This window comes from Manis javanica, chromosome 8, assembly GCF_040802235.1.
Source record: "Manis javanica isolate MJ-LG chromosome 8, MJ_LKY, whole genome shotgun sequence".
NCBI lineage: Eukaryota > Metazoa > Chordata > Mammalia > Pholidota > Manidae > Manis > Manis javanica.
Window position 1 is genome coordinate 28,897,333 of NC_133163.1, and position 17,111 is coordinate 28,914,443.

The 17,111-nt window shown below is 45.4% G+C and overlaps 1 protein-coding gene across 7 annotated transcripts in view; it reads right to left on the reverse strand.

The window, feature by feature from the left end:
• Positions 1–17,111, reverse strand: part of RGS6 (regulator of G protein signaling 6) — a 530,176-nt gene that overhangs the window by 23,457 nt on the left and 489,608 nt on the right. For all 7 annotated transcript variants that reach the window (XM_036997960.2, XM_073242184.1, XM_036997925.2 and 4 more), the window contains one exon: positions 3,444–3,533. In XM_036997960.2, the coding sequence (XP_036853855.2) occupies positions 3,444–3,533 (90 nt within the window). The remainder of the gene's footprint in view (positions 1–3,443; positions 3,534–17,111) is intronic.

Sequence of the window (17,111 nt, forward strand, 5' to 3'; positions counted from 1 at the left end):
TGCTCATGCCTCAGAGCTAAGCGTAGGGGCCATGGCGGCTTTGCCCAGAGCCCACGGCAGTTCTTCTGAGCTGCCTCCTCACTGCTTTCGACTGCCCATGTCCATGTGCCGGAGCCCCTGGCCCTTGTGTCTTGGAGGCCACAGGCAGCCATCTGTGGCCCCGAGTGGGGGTAGAACAGACTCGCTCTGAGGGCTGTGTGTGCATGTGTGCGTATGTGTGTGTGTGTGCGTATGTGTGTGTGTGTGTGTGTTGGGGACATGATGATGAGATGTCAGGAAGTGGTCATGGGCCAGGTGGGTCATCGACTCCTCTAGGAGTCCCAGAGGTAGCCAGAAGTTCGCTAACTTGTGTGACTTCCTAATGGCTCCCTAATGATCCTCATTCTGTGCTTGTGGAGGGCCTAGCCAAGTCCTTTGCAATGACAAAGGTTCTTGGGCCTCAGAAGGAGTGCCTGGAACAGAAAATGCTCCCTGAGTACTGAGGCAAGTGACCCTTTCCAATGTCTACTCACAGCAGGCTACAGAGGCTCTGGACTACTCCGGGAAACCTTAGCTGAGGGTCCTCTGGCAGGGGCAAGAGGCAGAAAGCCCTTGACTGTCCCCAAGGCCTTGCCACTCACTACTCCCAGAGGAGAGGACGTGGTGCGCACCTGACCCTCTCCCCAGGTTTCCTGCTTTCCCAAGGGCCTTCAGGAGAAGATTATACCCCAAATACCTGCTGGTTTATCCTGCAGTCCTGTTCCAGGGTCCTGCGCCAGAGACTGGGAAATTCGGAGAGCACACACCCTCACATGGACACACACGTGCACACACCCCCCACCCCCCAGCAGATAAAGGACACTAGGGAGCTGAGGAAGCAGCCAGATGTCCGTGAGCCTGCAGGATGTGCTGAAAGCGGAGGGGGCAGGCAAAGGGTGGCCACTGTCTGTGTGGACAAGGTCAGGGGCCTTCCCTGGCAGTCATGCGCATCATCTCAGCTGGCTGCCAGAAGACAGGACATTGCAGAAGGAAAATATAATACAGTCAATATGCCACAGCAGAGCCAGGCTGGTCTTTCTCCTCACACAAGGAACTGAAGGCTCCACGCTTGGCCCTGGGCACCATACCCAGCCTCCACTCTGGGGATGGAAGGGCTCAGCTTCCATCCAGTGGCAGCTTGGGCAGCACACAGCTGGCTCTAGTCAGGCTGGTTGTAGGCCCTGCAGCTGGCATCCTGTCCTTTGGCTACTGAGCTGCTGTTCACAGAGGGTAGCCATCAGCCCAACTCATTTGGGTTCTTCTGCCTTGCACGGGCCCTCTGAGCTGCCCTGGAAAATCACCATCACTGGTACTTAATGGTCCCGGAGGAGCCCTCAATACCCAGCTTGCCTCAATACCTACCCTTCGAGGACCTGGTTTGTCAGTGACTAACATTAGCTTTGAAATTATTAGGATAGGAGGATGAATTAGGGATGAAGGATCAGAAAGCTGTGCCTCCCCATTCCATTAGGGGCCTTTCTCAGCAGAGAAGTGAGGTGGATTCCTATCTCCTCTCTTAGCTGGAGCTTGTAACTCTCACATACCTTTATGAGCTGCATATATATATCCCATGGTAAGCCCAACGCTGAAATCAGAATATTCTCTAGGCCTACCTGAAAGTGCTGAGTTACAAATCCACACCTGGAGACTCTCAGGGAGAAATGGAAGAAAAAGTAGTTTTGGTCACTGTTTTTGGAAACAACTGCTGGATATTGAAAGGGTGCTGGCATCTGCAGGAGCTTACTTTGGGGGCTGGAAGGCTAATTCTCCTGAATTTCATTTGTCACATTTCACAGGAAGGCCATTGGTTCCCCCCTCACGAGTGACCTTTGAGAAGTATTGCTCTTATGGGCGGCCTTGCAGGCACCAATATCTCAGCCCCATTCCCTGAGCTGGGGGATGCCTTCCCTTGGTGCTCAAACCTGCAGGGCATCTGGGTATGTAGACAGAGACGGATTACTTAGATTACCAGAGCCTTAGAATTTTCCCCAAATTGTGATCAGCTCAGCGGCCTGAGCCACAGTGAAAAAGGAACACTTCCTTTGTCCTTCTCGCATGAGATCTAGGCTGTAGACACCAAAAGTCTCTATAACTTTTCTTGAAAAAATGGGCCTCCAAGACTTTGCAGGGGTATCGGCCCTCTCCATCAGAGCCCTGCCATCTTCATCTGTCTGCAGGGGAGCTGGCAAGAGGCCAGGCTTCACATTTTCCATCGTAGCATTGACACCTGAGGGCAGGTGTTCAGGCAAGAAGAAAGCTAGAGTTCTGACAATGTGGGTGGTCCAGGAGTCTTTTCTCTTTCTCAGACCATCAGGGATGGTCTTAGGGCTACCCAAGGGCAGGAGAGTGGGATATAAAAGCTCTTCTAGACTCTGGAGTTACACGGTACCAACCAGATATGCAGACAGAATCCGGGCTCATGAGGTTGACAGCACACAGAGAGAAGGGCTGTGTGGCTGGAAGAGAAGCCTGACAGAGCGTGTTGATGGACAAACATGCTTAGGGACTGGGGTTGGGAGGCTGATGGGGAACAAAGAAAGGGATGCACATGTTCCTAGGTGGTGTGGCATGGGAGCTGTGGGATCTGGTGTTAGGAGAGCCACCCTTAAGCATACAGGGGCCTCAGCTCAGAGCTGAAAAGTGCAGAGGGCATGCAGGCATGCTAGAATCACAAGCCATCTCAGCTGCCTCCCCCCTCCCAGACCCCCCCTCTCGGCTCTTCCTTCCCTCTTCTCAGAAATCCAGCCGAGTTCATTCTGGTCTCAGTCACCCCTCATCGCCTGCATGCTGAGGGTCTCTGGGCCCTCAGATCCAGACACTAAGGGCTGCAGGAACCATGATATAATTCTAAGTGGAGGAGGAGAAGGGGCTAGGATGCGGTTACTTCTTGGTTAAAAGAAAAGGGAAACACTGTGGGCTGGGTGAGGGGCAGTAGGGGATGTCAAGGATGGAACAATCCCAGGAAGATCTCAGGTGCCAGACTGCCCCCATGGAACCTGTAAGGGTTACTATCCGGTAAGGGGGCTGCCCCAATCTCATACTCATCTCTGAGCTGGTCAGGGAGGGAGCATCAGTGGTGCGGGACCTGGACTTTGCAGTGAGGGGCTTGCTCTGGTTTCCTACGGGATTCCCTGGTGTCACTGCCATCTCTTGTGCTGAGCCACTGTGGCCTTAGTATTGGGTCACACTCCCCCCTGTGGAGGCAATGGGGACATGGAGTAGGAAGCCACACCCTGGACCTTGTGGGTGGGCTGGGGTGGTGACAACCCTGTTTTCCATTAGAGTGGAAACAGATAGAGAAGGGAAAGAAAAAAAGAGAAAATAAATAAAACCCAAGGAATGATATTCTCTTCTCACACCAGCAGCAAGCAGCAGGCAAGGGTCAATAGTGCTAAGAAAGGCAAGCCTGCCCCTCCCAAGGATACCTTCTTCTTGGCCAGCAGCAAGTCCTGGTAAGCATTTGACCGGAGGAAGCGGGCATAGCTGTCACTCTTCATTAGCTTGTAGATGTGTTCCTGGAAAGGAAAGAGGCAGGAAGACATAAGAACCGTCACACAGAACTAAAGAAGATTACAACCCAAATGGCTACTGTTTTAGGAGAGGAACAAACCAAGGTATGCTTGTATGTATCTAGCATCATACTACATGTTTGTTTTGTTCTGTTTCCCACTCAGAAACACCAAACAAAGCACATTTTCTCTCTCAGAGTAAAAGATCCTGAGGATCATGCCCCAAAGGCTTTGTAATTGGGCCTTGGTGCCATGTTGGGATGCAGTATTGCTTAATAATTAAAACCACAGGCACAGCAATAGGAAGAACAAACTACTGATACATGCAACCGCTTATTTGGAAGAACCTCAAGGGAAATGGGATTGTTATGAGTGAAAAAGACAACCTTCAGAAGGTTACCCACTGTGCGATTCCATTTATATAACATTCTTGAAATGACAAATTATAGAAACAGACAGCCTATTAGTGGCTGCCAGGGGTTAGGGATAGGAGAGAGAAAGGGAGGGAGGTTAGGTTATAAAAGACAACAGGAAGGACTACATCAAACTAGAAAGCTTGTTCACAGCAAAGAAAACCATCAACAAAACAGAAAGGCAACCTACCGAAAGGGAGAATATATTTGCAAATGGTATATACAACAAGGGGCTAATGTACAAAATATATAAAGAACTCATACAACTCAACACCAAAACACCCCACAAATAATCCAATTAAAAAATGGGCAGAGGACCTGAATAGACATTTTTCCAAAGACATACAGATTGCCAGCAGACACATGGTGAGGTGTTCAATGTCACTGATCATGAGGGACATGCAGATCAAAACCACAATAAAATATCACTTCACATCAGTCAGAATGCCTAGTATCAAAAAGATAAGAAATAATGTTGGTGAGGATGTGGAGAAAAGGGAACTGTCATGCACTGTTGGTGGGAATGTAAGTTGGTGCAGCCACTATGGAAAACAGTATGGAGGTTCCTCAAAAAATTAAAAATAGAACTATTATGACCCAGTAATTACACTTCTGGGAGTTTACCCAAAGAAAACAAAACCACTAATTTGGAAAGATTTATGCACCTCTGTGTTTATTCCAGCATTATTTACAATAGCCAAGACATGGAAGCAACCAAAGTGTCCATTGACAGATGAATGGATAAACACACAGTGGAATATTACTCAGCCAAAAACAATGAAGTCTTGTCATTTGTGACAACATGGTTGGACCTAGAGGGTGTTATGCTAAGTGAAATAAGTCAGAGAAAGAAAAATACCATATAATTACACTTATATGTAGAATCTAAAAAACAAAACAAATGAATCAAACCAGAAATAGACTCTAATACATAGACCAAACTGGTGGTTGCCATAGGGGAGGGGGAGGGAGGATGGGAAAAATAGATGAAGGGGATAAAGAGGTACAAACTTCCAATTATAAAGTAAGTAAGTCACAGTGATGAAAAGTACAGCATAGGAAACATCGTCAATGATATTGTGATATCCATGTATGGTGACAGTTGGTAACTACACTTATTATGGTGAGCTTTTAGCAATGTATATAATTGTTGAATCACCATGTTGTACACTTAAAACCAGTATAATAATAAAAAGGACATTAGGAAGGATTCTTGTGGTGATGGCATAGCCCTCTATCTTGATGCATCTTACACATGTGGTAGAGTGGTATAGAACTAAATACACACATGGGTACAAGTAAAACTGGGAAATCTGAAAAACTCAGTGGATGTAGAATGTCAATACCATGGCTGAATATTGTACTATAGTTTTGCAGATGTTACCATTAAGGGACACTGGGTAAATGGTACATCTCTGTATTATTTCTTCCAATTGCATGTGAATCTAGAAGTATCTCAAAATAAAAAGTTTAAAGGGAGAAAAACCCTTCCCATGCAATAATGCAGTTGGGCCAGTTGAGCACATCAGGGCCACCATCTCATTCGAGAAGGGTGTCCTTGGCAAGCAGATCGTGGGGCATGTGGGCAAATATGCCAGACCTGAGGCTTACCTCCAGGAGAGGTGGATGCTGTGGTGTGGTGCCCTCTCTCCTCCTGGGTCCTAGAGAACTTTACATTTTGGCCTTGGCAATGACTTCCACCCTTGACTTCCAGCTAATTCTTACAGGCTCATGAGCTCTTTCTGACAGATCTGTCCTCACTAAGAGCAGGGAAAGCTTGGTTCAGTAAGAGAGGGAGCTTGTTGATTGAAAAAGTGTTCTTAATCATTTGAAATGGAATGTAGCTCAGTTGCACAGGGAAGTTTGGCTGTCCCAAGAGAGGACCTGTTAGGAGGGAGGGTAGGGAGGACACAATTGTTGAGGCTGGCCTGGTAGAGGAAGTATCTTCCTTGATGTACACTCTTTGTTCATTGCATGAAGCTGGACAAGGGCCCAGATTCTAAGGGGAATGGAGAGCTGGTCAGTCGGGAGAGAATGGTCAGCTGAGAGGCAGGACTGGTCCTTAAGGACCTCTTTCTCCAGTGCATGCTTTCCAGGGGAGAGGATGAGAGGGGAAGGCAGAGACCTTCCCTTAGCTGGGGAGCACTTTTTAGAGATACCTGGCTGGACTGCTGCTGGACCCCAGAGGAGTATGGGGTAATGACAAGGGCTTGCCAAGATCCTCTCCCTTCCCACATAAAGGAAATGAAGGCAGAAAGTAAGAACACCTTGGCCACATGCGGATCCCTCTCCATGCCATCTTTAGCTGGGCCACAGGCAGACCTATTTGGGCACCAGCTTCATTCTTCCTGTGATGCCCCCTAATGAGAATGGCCAACTAATATTTATAACCCACCTAATGGGAATGGACTTCCTCAAGGAGCCAAGAGGATTAAAGAATGGCTTGGATCTGAAATCTCCTTGGATAATCCATATGTGTTCTAATTTAATAAACTCAGTGAGAACATGCCAAAGTGTTTTCCTTCAAATTTCAGACCAAAATCCAGTTCATTCTAATTTAAGTCCTTTGAGGGTGGGAACAATATGTTTTTATCTCATGTGTGTGTGTGTGTATGTGTGTGCATGTGTGTGTGTTGTTTAGTGTCCAGCACTGGGTCAAATGTTCATGGAAATTACATTGTTTCTGGGTTCACAGAAGGGCTTCTCTGAGTTTTAACATTCAGCAAGTGTGCAGGCTTGAAACTTGTTTTGGTTTATGATCAGATCAATTCCTGCTCTCTGTATGGAAGAATCGTGGGGATCACATTCAGCTCAAAAGAACGATGATGGGGGCCTCCTGGCTCCTCCCCAGTGGCCCGGGCCCCAGGCTGAAGCACATTGTTGGTTCTCACACTCATCTTTGTCTCTTTAAGTTGCTCTGCACTTAAACCTTAGGCACAAATGTTAGCCCAGAAGGAAAATGACTCTCTTTTACCTCCTTGTCTCAGGCATCACTTCTGTCTGGCCAGCAGAGCCAGGTGGCTCCTGAGTCATCCAGAGAGGCCTGTCCCTTATGCCTACAACCTCTCCAAACCCCTCTGCAGGGCAACAGGTTCCTGCTGCTCCTTCTGACTTCTCAGAAGAATCTGAATCCCTAGGTGTTTCTTAAAAAATACCCTCCTGCTGCCCCAAGAGCAGTAAGGAAATGTCTCCTCGCCTAGCCCTGCTGGCCTTGGCAGCAAATTTCACTCCTGAGCCAGCTAATTCCTCTGGCCACATTGTGGGCAAGAAAAACATGGTCCATTAAAATAAAGAAATTGTCAGTTGAAGAGCAGGATAAAACAGATGTCTAAATATTTAATCACAAAAATATTCAGCAAAATATTTATTGAGCATCTACTAGGTGCCAGGCCCTGTGTCAGGCATTGAGATTATAGCCTGAACAAGACAGAAGAGGTTCCTGCTGTCATAATGCTTAGATTCAGTAAGATCTTGTCTAATAAGGCCAAGATTGATGCACCAGGGTGATAGACTTCTACTATCAAAGCAGTCTCAGATTTAAGCAATTATTTAATTTTGCTTGGCTCCTTGCAGTGGGCCCATTCCCATTGGTAGGGTTGCACCCTGCTTTATAAATATGGGGGCATATTTGAGCTAAGGGCTGTGAATAGGTGTACATGGATGAGCTACCCTGCCAGAGGTGGTGAATGGTTGTCCATCAACCAGCAGGATCCTCATCCTCAAAGTAGGAAGATCTGGGCAGAGGGAAATGCATTTCTCACTTTCATGGAAGTGAGACATCCATACAGAGAATGTAAGGAAACATCTGGTCTTGCCACTGGATATCTGGTCAACCAGAGCAAGAAGGCCAATGTGGGAGCAGAGGAAGGAACAGCAGGCAGTGGTGGGCCACTCACTGGAGGTTGGTGTGGGTCAGAGGAGCAGTTTGGGCCCCACCGTCATCCTCTCCATATCATATGGCAACTCCAGAGCCAGAACCAGCGTGGGGCATGTGGGAGAAAGTAGGGAGTGAGTATACGACCTGCGGAGGTGGGCTGCCTGAGGATATCTTATTCCGCCAACTCCATTCTGGCCCTTGGCCGGTCTCACATCCCCCTATGAGGACCAACCACCAAAGCAGAAACAGCAGATGTGAGGCACAAGTGTGAGGAAAACGGGACCAATAACCTCTGTGGATCGCACATGCCCCCTGCAGGGCCCGGGACTTCATGCCCCTCTGGCCGGGCCCTCCTTTCCCACAGTCCACAGATCCACGACTCCTCTCCTCCCCCAAGCAAAGAACTGGAGCCTTTGATGTACCCAGTTATGGAACTCTGTTCCTTCCTCCTTGCCAGCTTTGTCTAAGAAACACAAAGACAGTAAACAGGGGGTGGGTGAACAGAGCTCTGAGGTTTTTCTGGGAATGAGAATTAAGATAGGACTCAGGGTCTTTGGCTAGTTCCCAAATGCAATGAGTTTATCACTGCCAGGGACAGCAAGTGTACAAAGCTCTTGGCAGTGACCTCTACTGATTTATGAGAGGTTCTGGTTTGTTTCCCCTGTGCTGCAGACAACCAGTCTTAAGGGAAATGTATATCCAGAATCTGCAAAGAGCAAGAGAGCCACCGGTAAAACCAGTGAGCCCCCACTGGGAGGATTCCCAAGGGGCTAGAGAAAAAGAAGTCTGTTTTTCTCTTCCCGGCTTTGCTTTTCCTTGTCTTTTCTAGTCTTATCTCTCTCTCCCTCCCCTTTTCCTTCCCTACTTCCCTCTCTTTCTGAAAAGAGATGAATGGGTTGATGATGAACAAGCAGAACTACCAGGGTCCACAGCTACCTTCCTGACAGATGAGGGTGAGGAAGCTTCTCCATGGGTCGAGAAACTGGTGCTCTAGCGTCCCAAATCATACTGAATTTTGCAGCCACACTTCTCAGTGAGGTGTGATCCACACCTGTAGTGGTTGACAGTTACAGAACAGGATGGCACCCTGATAACACTCCACCCTCATTTCCCTTCTTGGGCCTGGCCCTGGGATGGGGAACTGGGTTTTCCTGGGATGCTAAGGTAGAAGCAGAAATAACTGGAATCAGGAGAGTCTGAGACACATGTGGGTGTGGGAGCTGGAGGGGGCGAGCAGTGCAAGCTGTCTCCAAACTACACCTGCTAAAAATCAATGTTTTGCTGTGACAGTCCTCATTTGGAAATCTCCTTTATTTTTAGACAAAACACAGTGACCCTCACAAGCATTGGGGAAGGTAATCAGACAAATGCCTGGGGCCTTGGGCCCTAAGCAAGCTGGAGCAGCTGAGCTGCTTAAGGACACCCATATGTTCTTCTCTTTGCTGTGGGTTCCTGAAACAGCTAAGATCTCATTTCCCAGCTTTAGGACGTCCACCTGGAGCGGGAAACCACTCATTTGGTGCATTGCACATCTGCCAAGAGCCCTTCTTGAGATTTTCAAGTGTCCTATCTTCCTTTTTGCAGATGTATGTGCCTCATCTCCGCCCTCCATGTCCATGCTTCCTGGAACAACATCCGGACTTGGGAGCCATGGGTCCCTTGGAGGAAGGTGAGGCTGGGAGGCAGAATGTGATGTTGCTGTGTGGGGGTGGTGGCAGGGGAGCTGGGCTGGGAGCCAGAGTCTGGGATTCGGGTCCTGACTGCCCTTGCTCAGCTCTCTATTTCTGCCTGTTACACAAGAAAATGAGGAAGCATAAGTGAAGGCACTACAAAACGATGTGCATGTAGAGTAATAATAACCAGCGTTCGTGTTGTGACCGTGCTTGCCAGGGGTGACACGGGGATGAGACCAAAGACTGAAAGTTGCCTGGGATAGGAGGAAAGGTGAGACAGAGCCCAGCTGTGTTATTTTAGTTGGTGCTGTTGTTTGCTCTGAATTGGGGTCTAAGTTTAAACAACCCCATTTTACAGAAGAGGATGCTGAAACTCAAAAAGTTTAAGGGACTTGCTCAGGTACAGAGCCAGGATCTGAACCTAGAAATGTGTGACCCCAAAGCACATGCTCTTTCCTTGCAACATGCTGCTTTTCATTGTCCTTAAGTTGGGGTTTTGGGGGAGTCAGTGCTGCATGACTGAGACAAGTCAAGCCTTCAAAGTGTGGCCAGCAGAAACGTTAGGTGCATCCTCTCAAGTCCTAATCTGAGTCATGACGGTAGTAGGTGGAGCTGCCCCCCATTTCCTTTCAGAAAACATTCACTACCACTGTTGTCAGTGATGGTAATGGCTGAGTCCCCCAGGCGGACATAGGCTCTGGTTTCTCACCTTAAAAGTGCTTTCCATACCAGCAGGAAGGCTCCGAACTGGCACAGCCCTGGGCGCTGACTGGAGTCCTCGGGAAGTCAAGAAAGTCACCCAGAAGATACCCAAGTCTCACCTTTCAAGAGACTCTTGACTATCTTAACCCTAAGGTCCTCAGACCTTAGGCGTGGTTAGCTGAAATCCGGGGAAAGTTAGCATTTGTTTCAATGTGGGCCCTGCAGGAGGACAGAGGTAGGACAGCATGGTGCTAAGGAATTGATGTGGATCCCAGCTCAGCATCTGCTTAACAAATACAGAAGAGGAATGTGGACAGCCCCCTGAGGGAAAGATAGTAGCTTGTGTCTTCATGGATATAGCTTTGGATGATCATCCTAGGATCATGTGGATCTTAAAGGAGAAGGCCCCATTTGAATTCCTTTGTCCTTCTAAGTAGGACATGGGGGCCCCTTTTTCCATGTAATGCAGCATTCAAGTCATAAGAGAGTGTCAGAGTAAATTATCTTTGAGTAAATTGCCTTTACCCCACAAAGCATCTGTATAAATACGTTCAATTTAACTGGCCAAAGGGCACAGTAATTTGATGTTGTTTAGCCTCTATTCTTAGATAAGAGTAGCTTCAAAGATAGCTTTGCATATTGCCTTTTACCTACCCAAATACCATGGGTATTAACTTAGACAAGTGGTTCCCTTTTCCTCTTCAAAGTCACGGGGTTTGGTGCAAGTATCTGTGCTCTGAAGCATCAACAAAGACATGTTGGAATGTAGTTCTCTGACGCCTTCTCTCCAGGAACTACTAGTCTGCGTGGTAACACACAGAACCAGATCACAAACAACTGATTTGTTCTTTTCAGAATGCATCCCCCCCTCTGCTATTCATCTCCCTAAAATAAAACCACCCACAGAATAAAATGAGTAATTCCTGGAGCAAGCAGTGCTGTGGCATTCTTTAGTAAAATATGTCTGGCATGGGAAGTCTACCAGGAAATGCCCTCCAATCAAGGATTAATATCAGGAAACTTGGTGCAGTGTTGTGATACAGGCACACAATGCTACCACCTCCACCACTGGAGCAAAGATTAACAGCTTTCACCAGGCGAGGAGGACCTCTACTCTGAGTAATCTGGGACAATCATAAATGTGTACTACAGGAGGTGCTGGCTGTTAAAACAAAACATGTTGGAAGCCTTGTCTTAATTATCTTTTAGGTAGTAATAGAAACTTTTGACTAGAGGCTTCTTGTCTACTCAAGGTGGGTGTAGCCTTGCTGGTATATTTCTCATTTACTTCATCACCCTGACCTCATTTGGCCTTTGAGGTTGCCCTTCCATCATTCTGTGCATGGACGATAGCCAACTAGGGTTTTAGTAACTGAGATTGAGGTCTGCTTAAGGGAAGGGACCCTCCTATGTATCTCTATATTCCCAGAGCCTAGAACATCTGGGCTTAGTGGATATTAAGTTTTGCTGAATTTGGCATATTGTAGAAATTTAATTTAACTGGTATTTATTGATCACTTACTATATGTACTCCCCAAGGTTGTTTGGCAAGATTTTGCAAAGTGGAAAGCCAAGGGAGAAATCGCCCTTATTTTTTGTAATAGGTACAGCTGAGAGTGTCACAATTCTGTACTGAGTTGTCAAGGAAATTTTTTTAAACCTCAATCAACCATATGCAGAGCAGTACTTTGGTATCGAAGGGACTTATAAAAGTTAAAGAAGGCTAAATTCCCACACTCCCATCAAAGAACTTCCGAATCCAGAAGTGCTCTGGAAGGCTGACACTACAGGCGTTGGGTAAGGTGGGGCATCTCAGCAGCTACTGCAGGTCAGGAAAGCAGTGGGGCCTGGCCAGCTGGGAAGTCTACTTGGGAACCTAAAGGGACCAAAGCCAACAAGTTGGTCTGCCCAATTCAACTGTCAATCCAATTTCAACAAAGTGTTTTCTTGGGCCTGTTTTGTTTTGTTTGTAAAGAATGATGTGCTCTTAAACAAGCTCTGCCTAATGTCAAAATACCACCTAGGCCTCCTATTTCCTTTGCAATTTCCCTCAGTATAGAACTTCATAACCCAGGTTCAGGTCTCCCAGCTGGAATAGGAAAATGAATGTGCATAAATGGATGGATGGAGAGATGGACAGGTGATTGAAAAGACCCAGTGATATAGTTCTTGGAACATCTTTGGATACTCTGAGACTTTTAAATTGAAGCCAGGCAGCTACTGCACCCCATCTCCCTCCTACAGCCTGTGGAGACTCTGGAAGGAGGTGAATGCCCTAGGAGGAAGACTTAGGTTTCCAATCCTGTGGTTTCATTCTTTCTTCCAAAACCCACCAGCAAAGCTTTCGACTGCATACCCCTGAGATCCAGCCCTCTCTTGGCTCCAGCTCTCTCTGCCCACCACCAACTTCTGATTCATGCTCTTCTAGTCAAAGCCTTCCATGCTTCCCTTCTGTCTTCAGGGTGAGAAAAGTTCAAATTCCTTAGGATGGCCTTAAGACCCCCAAACTTGGACCCTGTACTCTTTTTCTGCATTTCCACCCTGCCCCCTGAGACCTCCAGAACACTGAAGCCATTAATTTTTGGAAATTCACGAGTATGAATATATAGCATGTTTTACTCATTCAAAGAATTTTCAGGATTTTTAGCTCGTCTGGTTTCTCAGCAATCCTTAAAGGGCTGTAGAGAAGACATTACCCCCATTATACAGCCAAGAAAACCAAGACCCAGAAGGTCAAGATCCTTGTCTGAGACCACATAGCAAGTGGGTGCAGGTCCTCTGATGCCCCATGGTTGAGGGCAGAGAATTCAATCACTAGCCTGAAGAACCGAATCTTTAAAAAAATAAAAATCAAGCCCATTTTTCTTTTTTTTCTGTCCTCATGAGGCAGAATCTATGAAATTGGAACAACACAGCAAACAGCTGAGGGCTACGGTCACAGCCCACAGACCTTTATGGAAGATTTGGTCTTGGCCCAAATTTTCAAAAAAGCCAACTGGACCAGCAAAACACAAGTGCAAATGCTGGGCCCATGCTGACAGGGTGTTTGGTGAAATATTTCCACAGGAAGCAAACACAGGCAATTACCTTTGCTCTAACAATGATGTCAAATAAAAAACAAAATCCTCACAGAGCATCTGCACCCCATTCCCAGTCCCCATTTCAAATGAATCCATAAACCTGGCCGAGCCTTCACTCCAGCTACGGACCCCAAATGGTAGGGCACACACTCACCCTGCTGTTGGCATTCTGACCACTGTGGGGGGCTCGTGAGAACCATTGTGACCAGCTGAGGAAGCTGTCCAGAGCTCCTGATCACAATTATGGTGGGGAGAGGGGTTTCCAAAAGGCTTAGGGCCCACCATTCCCACTTTGCAGCTGGGCACACACAGAGCCAGATTAAAGGACGTATATGTACAATCTTAGACAAAGTATATGCAGGTCAGGAGCCACCTGTTTCTCCAAGTTTCAGAATGACAACCGAGCCCTCAGCATTAACAATCCAGGAGCAGTGTGATCTGAACAACAGACTCTTGGCCAGCAAGTAGGGAGATCTGAGCACAAGTTTTGGGTGCTCATGAGCTGCTGGGGATTTTGACCATCTTTCCTTACCTGGAAACTTCTGAGTCACACCTGTGTAGCTGGTGCAGGCAGTGGTGCTGGCCAGGAAGGGTAAGGCAGTGTCAGTATCACTGTATCATGCTACTGGCTGACTTCTCACTTCACTCTGCAACATTCAACCCTGATGCAGAAACCTTTGCACACTGGGGTGCTGCTATTACTGCACCAAGACTGAGTCTCCTCTGATCTACTCTTTCATGTAAACAGAAGAGTAACCACTCCCAACCCTCTTTCTTCTTTCTGTTTTTCTTGAAACTTTTCAATGGTTTTCATGATATATTGTTCAGCACAGGGGTCTCAACTACAGCCCATGGCTCAAATCTGACCCACTGTTTATTTCTTGATGTCCTGTAAGGTACGAATGGATTTTTTACATTTTTAAATGGCTGAAAAAAAATTGAAAGAATCATATGTCTTGGAAAATTATATGAAACTGAACTTTCAGTGTCCATAAATAAAGGTTTTGGGAACACAGCCACGCCCACTCACTTACGTTGTTTACATTGTTACCTTGTTACAGCATAGCTGTTTTTATATGGCAGGATTGAGTACAAATGGCATAGACCATATGACCCACAAAGCCTAAAATTTATATTATCTGGCTTTTTTTGGAAAAAGTTTAGTTTTTTTAACCAACCCATTGTGTAAAAGGCAGGCTACAGAATCACCCTATTTGGGTGATAATAAAAGACTACTGATGACATTAGGAAAATAAAATAGTACATATTTCTTCTATCTTACTGTGGGCCAGACACTTTTACTATTGGCATGCTTCATTTAACCTTGACCCCTTTCCATCCCTATGCATAGATGCCAGTGTATCTCTGTTCTGCAGATGATGAAAGGAAGACTCAGGGAGTCTCAGTAACCTGTCCAAGGTCACACTGCTAGTTAGAAGCACTATGTATATTTACGGTGGAAAACACACTTAAGAAACAAAAGGGAATGGGCTGAAAAGGGAAACTGGTTTAGGAAGACTGTGTTATTGAATTTGTAGGAGACCAATCCTAACATATAATGACGAGATTAGAGATGTTCTGAGTATCTTCATGTCCAGTTTACCTCAAGAATGAGATAGAATGCATTTGCAAGTACCTGAAAAGTACCGGGAAATGCCCTCCAATCAAGGATTAATATCAGGAAACTTGGTGCAGTGTTGTGATACAGGCACACAATGCTACCACCTCCGCCATTGGAGCAAAGATTAACAGCTTTTGTTTGTTGTTTGACTCTTTCCACTTTTCCACATCTGAAAAGTGGCAGAGCACTGTACTAATGCAGGCTGTCTATTCAGAAACTTGTCAAGGAATGACCTGCTGACTTCCTAAGATTTCCCATCATATCTTTGTTGAATTAGAAACAACAAATGTCAAGAAAAGAGGACTGGTTGACATGTCAAACACAGAAGCATAAAAAAGAATATTACCAACATTAGGAAAATAAAATAGTAAATATTTATCTTATCTTATTAAGGGACCACAGTAACTATGGTGCTTCCACACAATGGAATACTATACAGTAATTAAAAAGCCAGGTGATAATCACACCATTGCTGCTGTTGTTGGCACTGTGGCTTTGAGACTGCTCTGTGGTAATGCAGGATAAATGAGTAATGATATGAAGCGCTAATGTCTCATTTGTGACATGCTTGAGAACCAAGATTCTCAATGTAGAGATAGGAAGTATGATATAAGAAAGAAGAGATTAAACAAAAACTCCTGTAGTTTTCAATTTGAGTAGAAAATATCAGTATGAACTCATAACGTATTTTTATTACAAACAACCACCACCCATTTCTTAGCTCTGTCCATAGAAAATGCTTGGAAACAATAATCAACCCAGGAACAATGAGCACCTCTAAGTGCCCCTCATTTTGTTCTCTAAAAACCATTTTCCACTAAGAGGAATCAGGGATTCTTGGAGAATTAACTGATTCCAGGTCTGCAGAAGGGTTTGGAACATCTTGGCTTCTTTGCTATTTAGATGACATCAAAGACTATGAGGGTCATGTCAGAAGGAGCCAACTGGCCAGAGAGGACAAAAGGATCAATAAAAATAATAAACAAAATTTAATAAAACACATCAAATATGTTTAAGCAGAGATACTAAAGACAAAACAAAAAACCCTAACTGATCACCATTGGAAAATGATAGTAAACCACTCATTTTGAAAACTGGCCAATAAAGGGAAAGATTCACTCACCCTATCTTTCCTATGTGAATTGTATTACTAGATAATCAAATAGTAGATGTATATAATCATTTGTATTTCAGCTAATAATGAAGAAAGAATGGTAGAATTAGAACATCACCATTTTGTAATCCCTAATGAACTAATGGATCTATGCAATGAACATCAACAGCTGCTAAAAATCACAAAAAGAGACAACTAGATATTACGTGGCTCTGAAAAGTGGGCACAACACATTTGATGAGGTAGTTTTGTCCACAATATTCAAAAGTAAATCCAATTAAGTGTCTAAATCAAACTACTGATTATAGGAAATACAGGTGGTAGAAAAACATGTTAAATAGCACTACAGGGCTGCAATCAGAAAAATCCAGGCTGTGGACAAAGAATCCGATTTCTTCATCAAATAAATGGCAAGGGGATGGGGAGGGGCATGGGAAAGTGTAGATTAAAAGGAACTCAAAAGACAAGTCAATCTGCAGTGTGTGGGCCTTATTTATACTCTGATTTTAAATAAGATTAAGAAAAGGCATTTATGGGATTACCATAGGTTTGAACACTTGCTTGACATTGGATAATATTAAGGGATTATTGCTAGCTTGTTAAGGTGTGATAATGGTATTATGGTAATGTTATAGATGAAATGATAGAATGTCTTGGATTTGCTTTAAAATAGCCAATGGTAGGTTTAAAGTGGTAGGACACAGATAAAAGGAGATCAGTCTTGTGTTGATGATTGCTGAGGCTGGATGAGGGTCCATAAGGTTTGCTGTTTGACTCTTTCCAATTTTACACATAATAAAAGATGAAAAGAATCCTTCCTAACGTCATGCTTCATGCGATAGTGCTGGGCTGGGTACAGCATGCTTCTGACCAGTGTCCCTTTTCTTATATTTCATGGATAATGGATTATTGTGTTTCAGATGATTCAACCCAGGAGCTTCTCCTGCACCATGGAGCTCCTCCATCACTCTCCTCAAAAACTAGATGTCAGTATGTTCTTGGGAGCATATATACACACACATACATACAAAAATCGATCAGAAAAAAAGACTTCTCATGACCCAAATATTTTACTTTGAGGCTGCAAAGGGTGACGGACTTGCA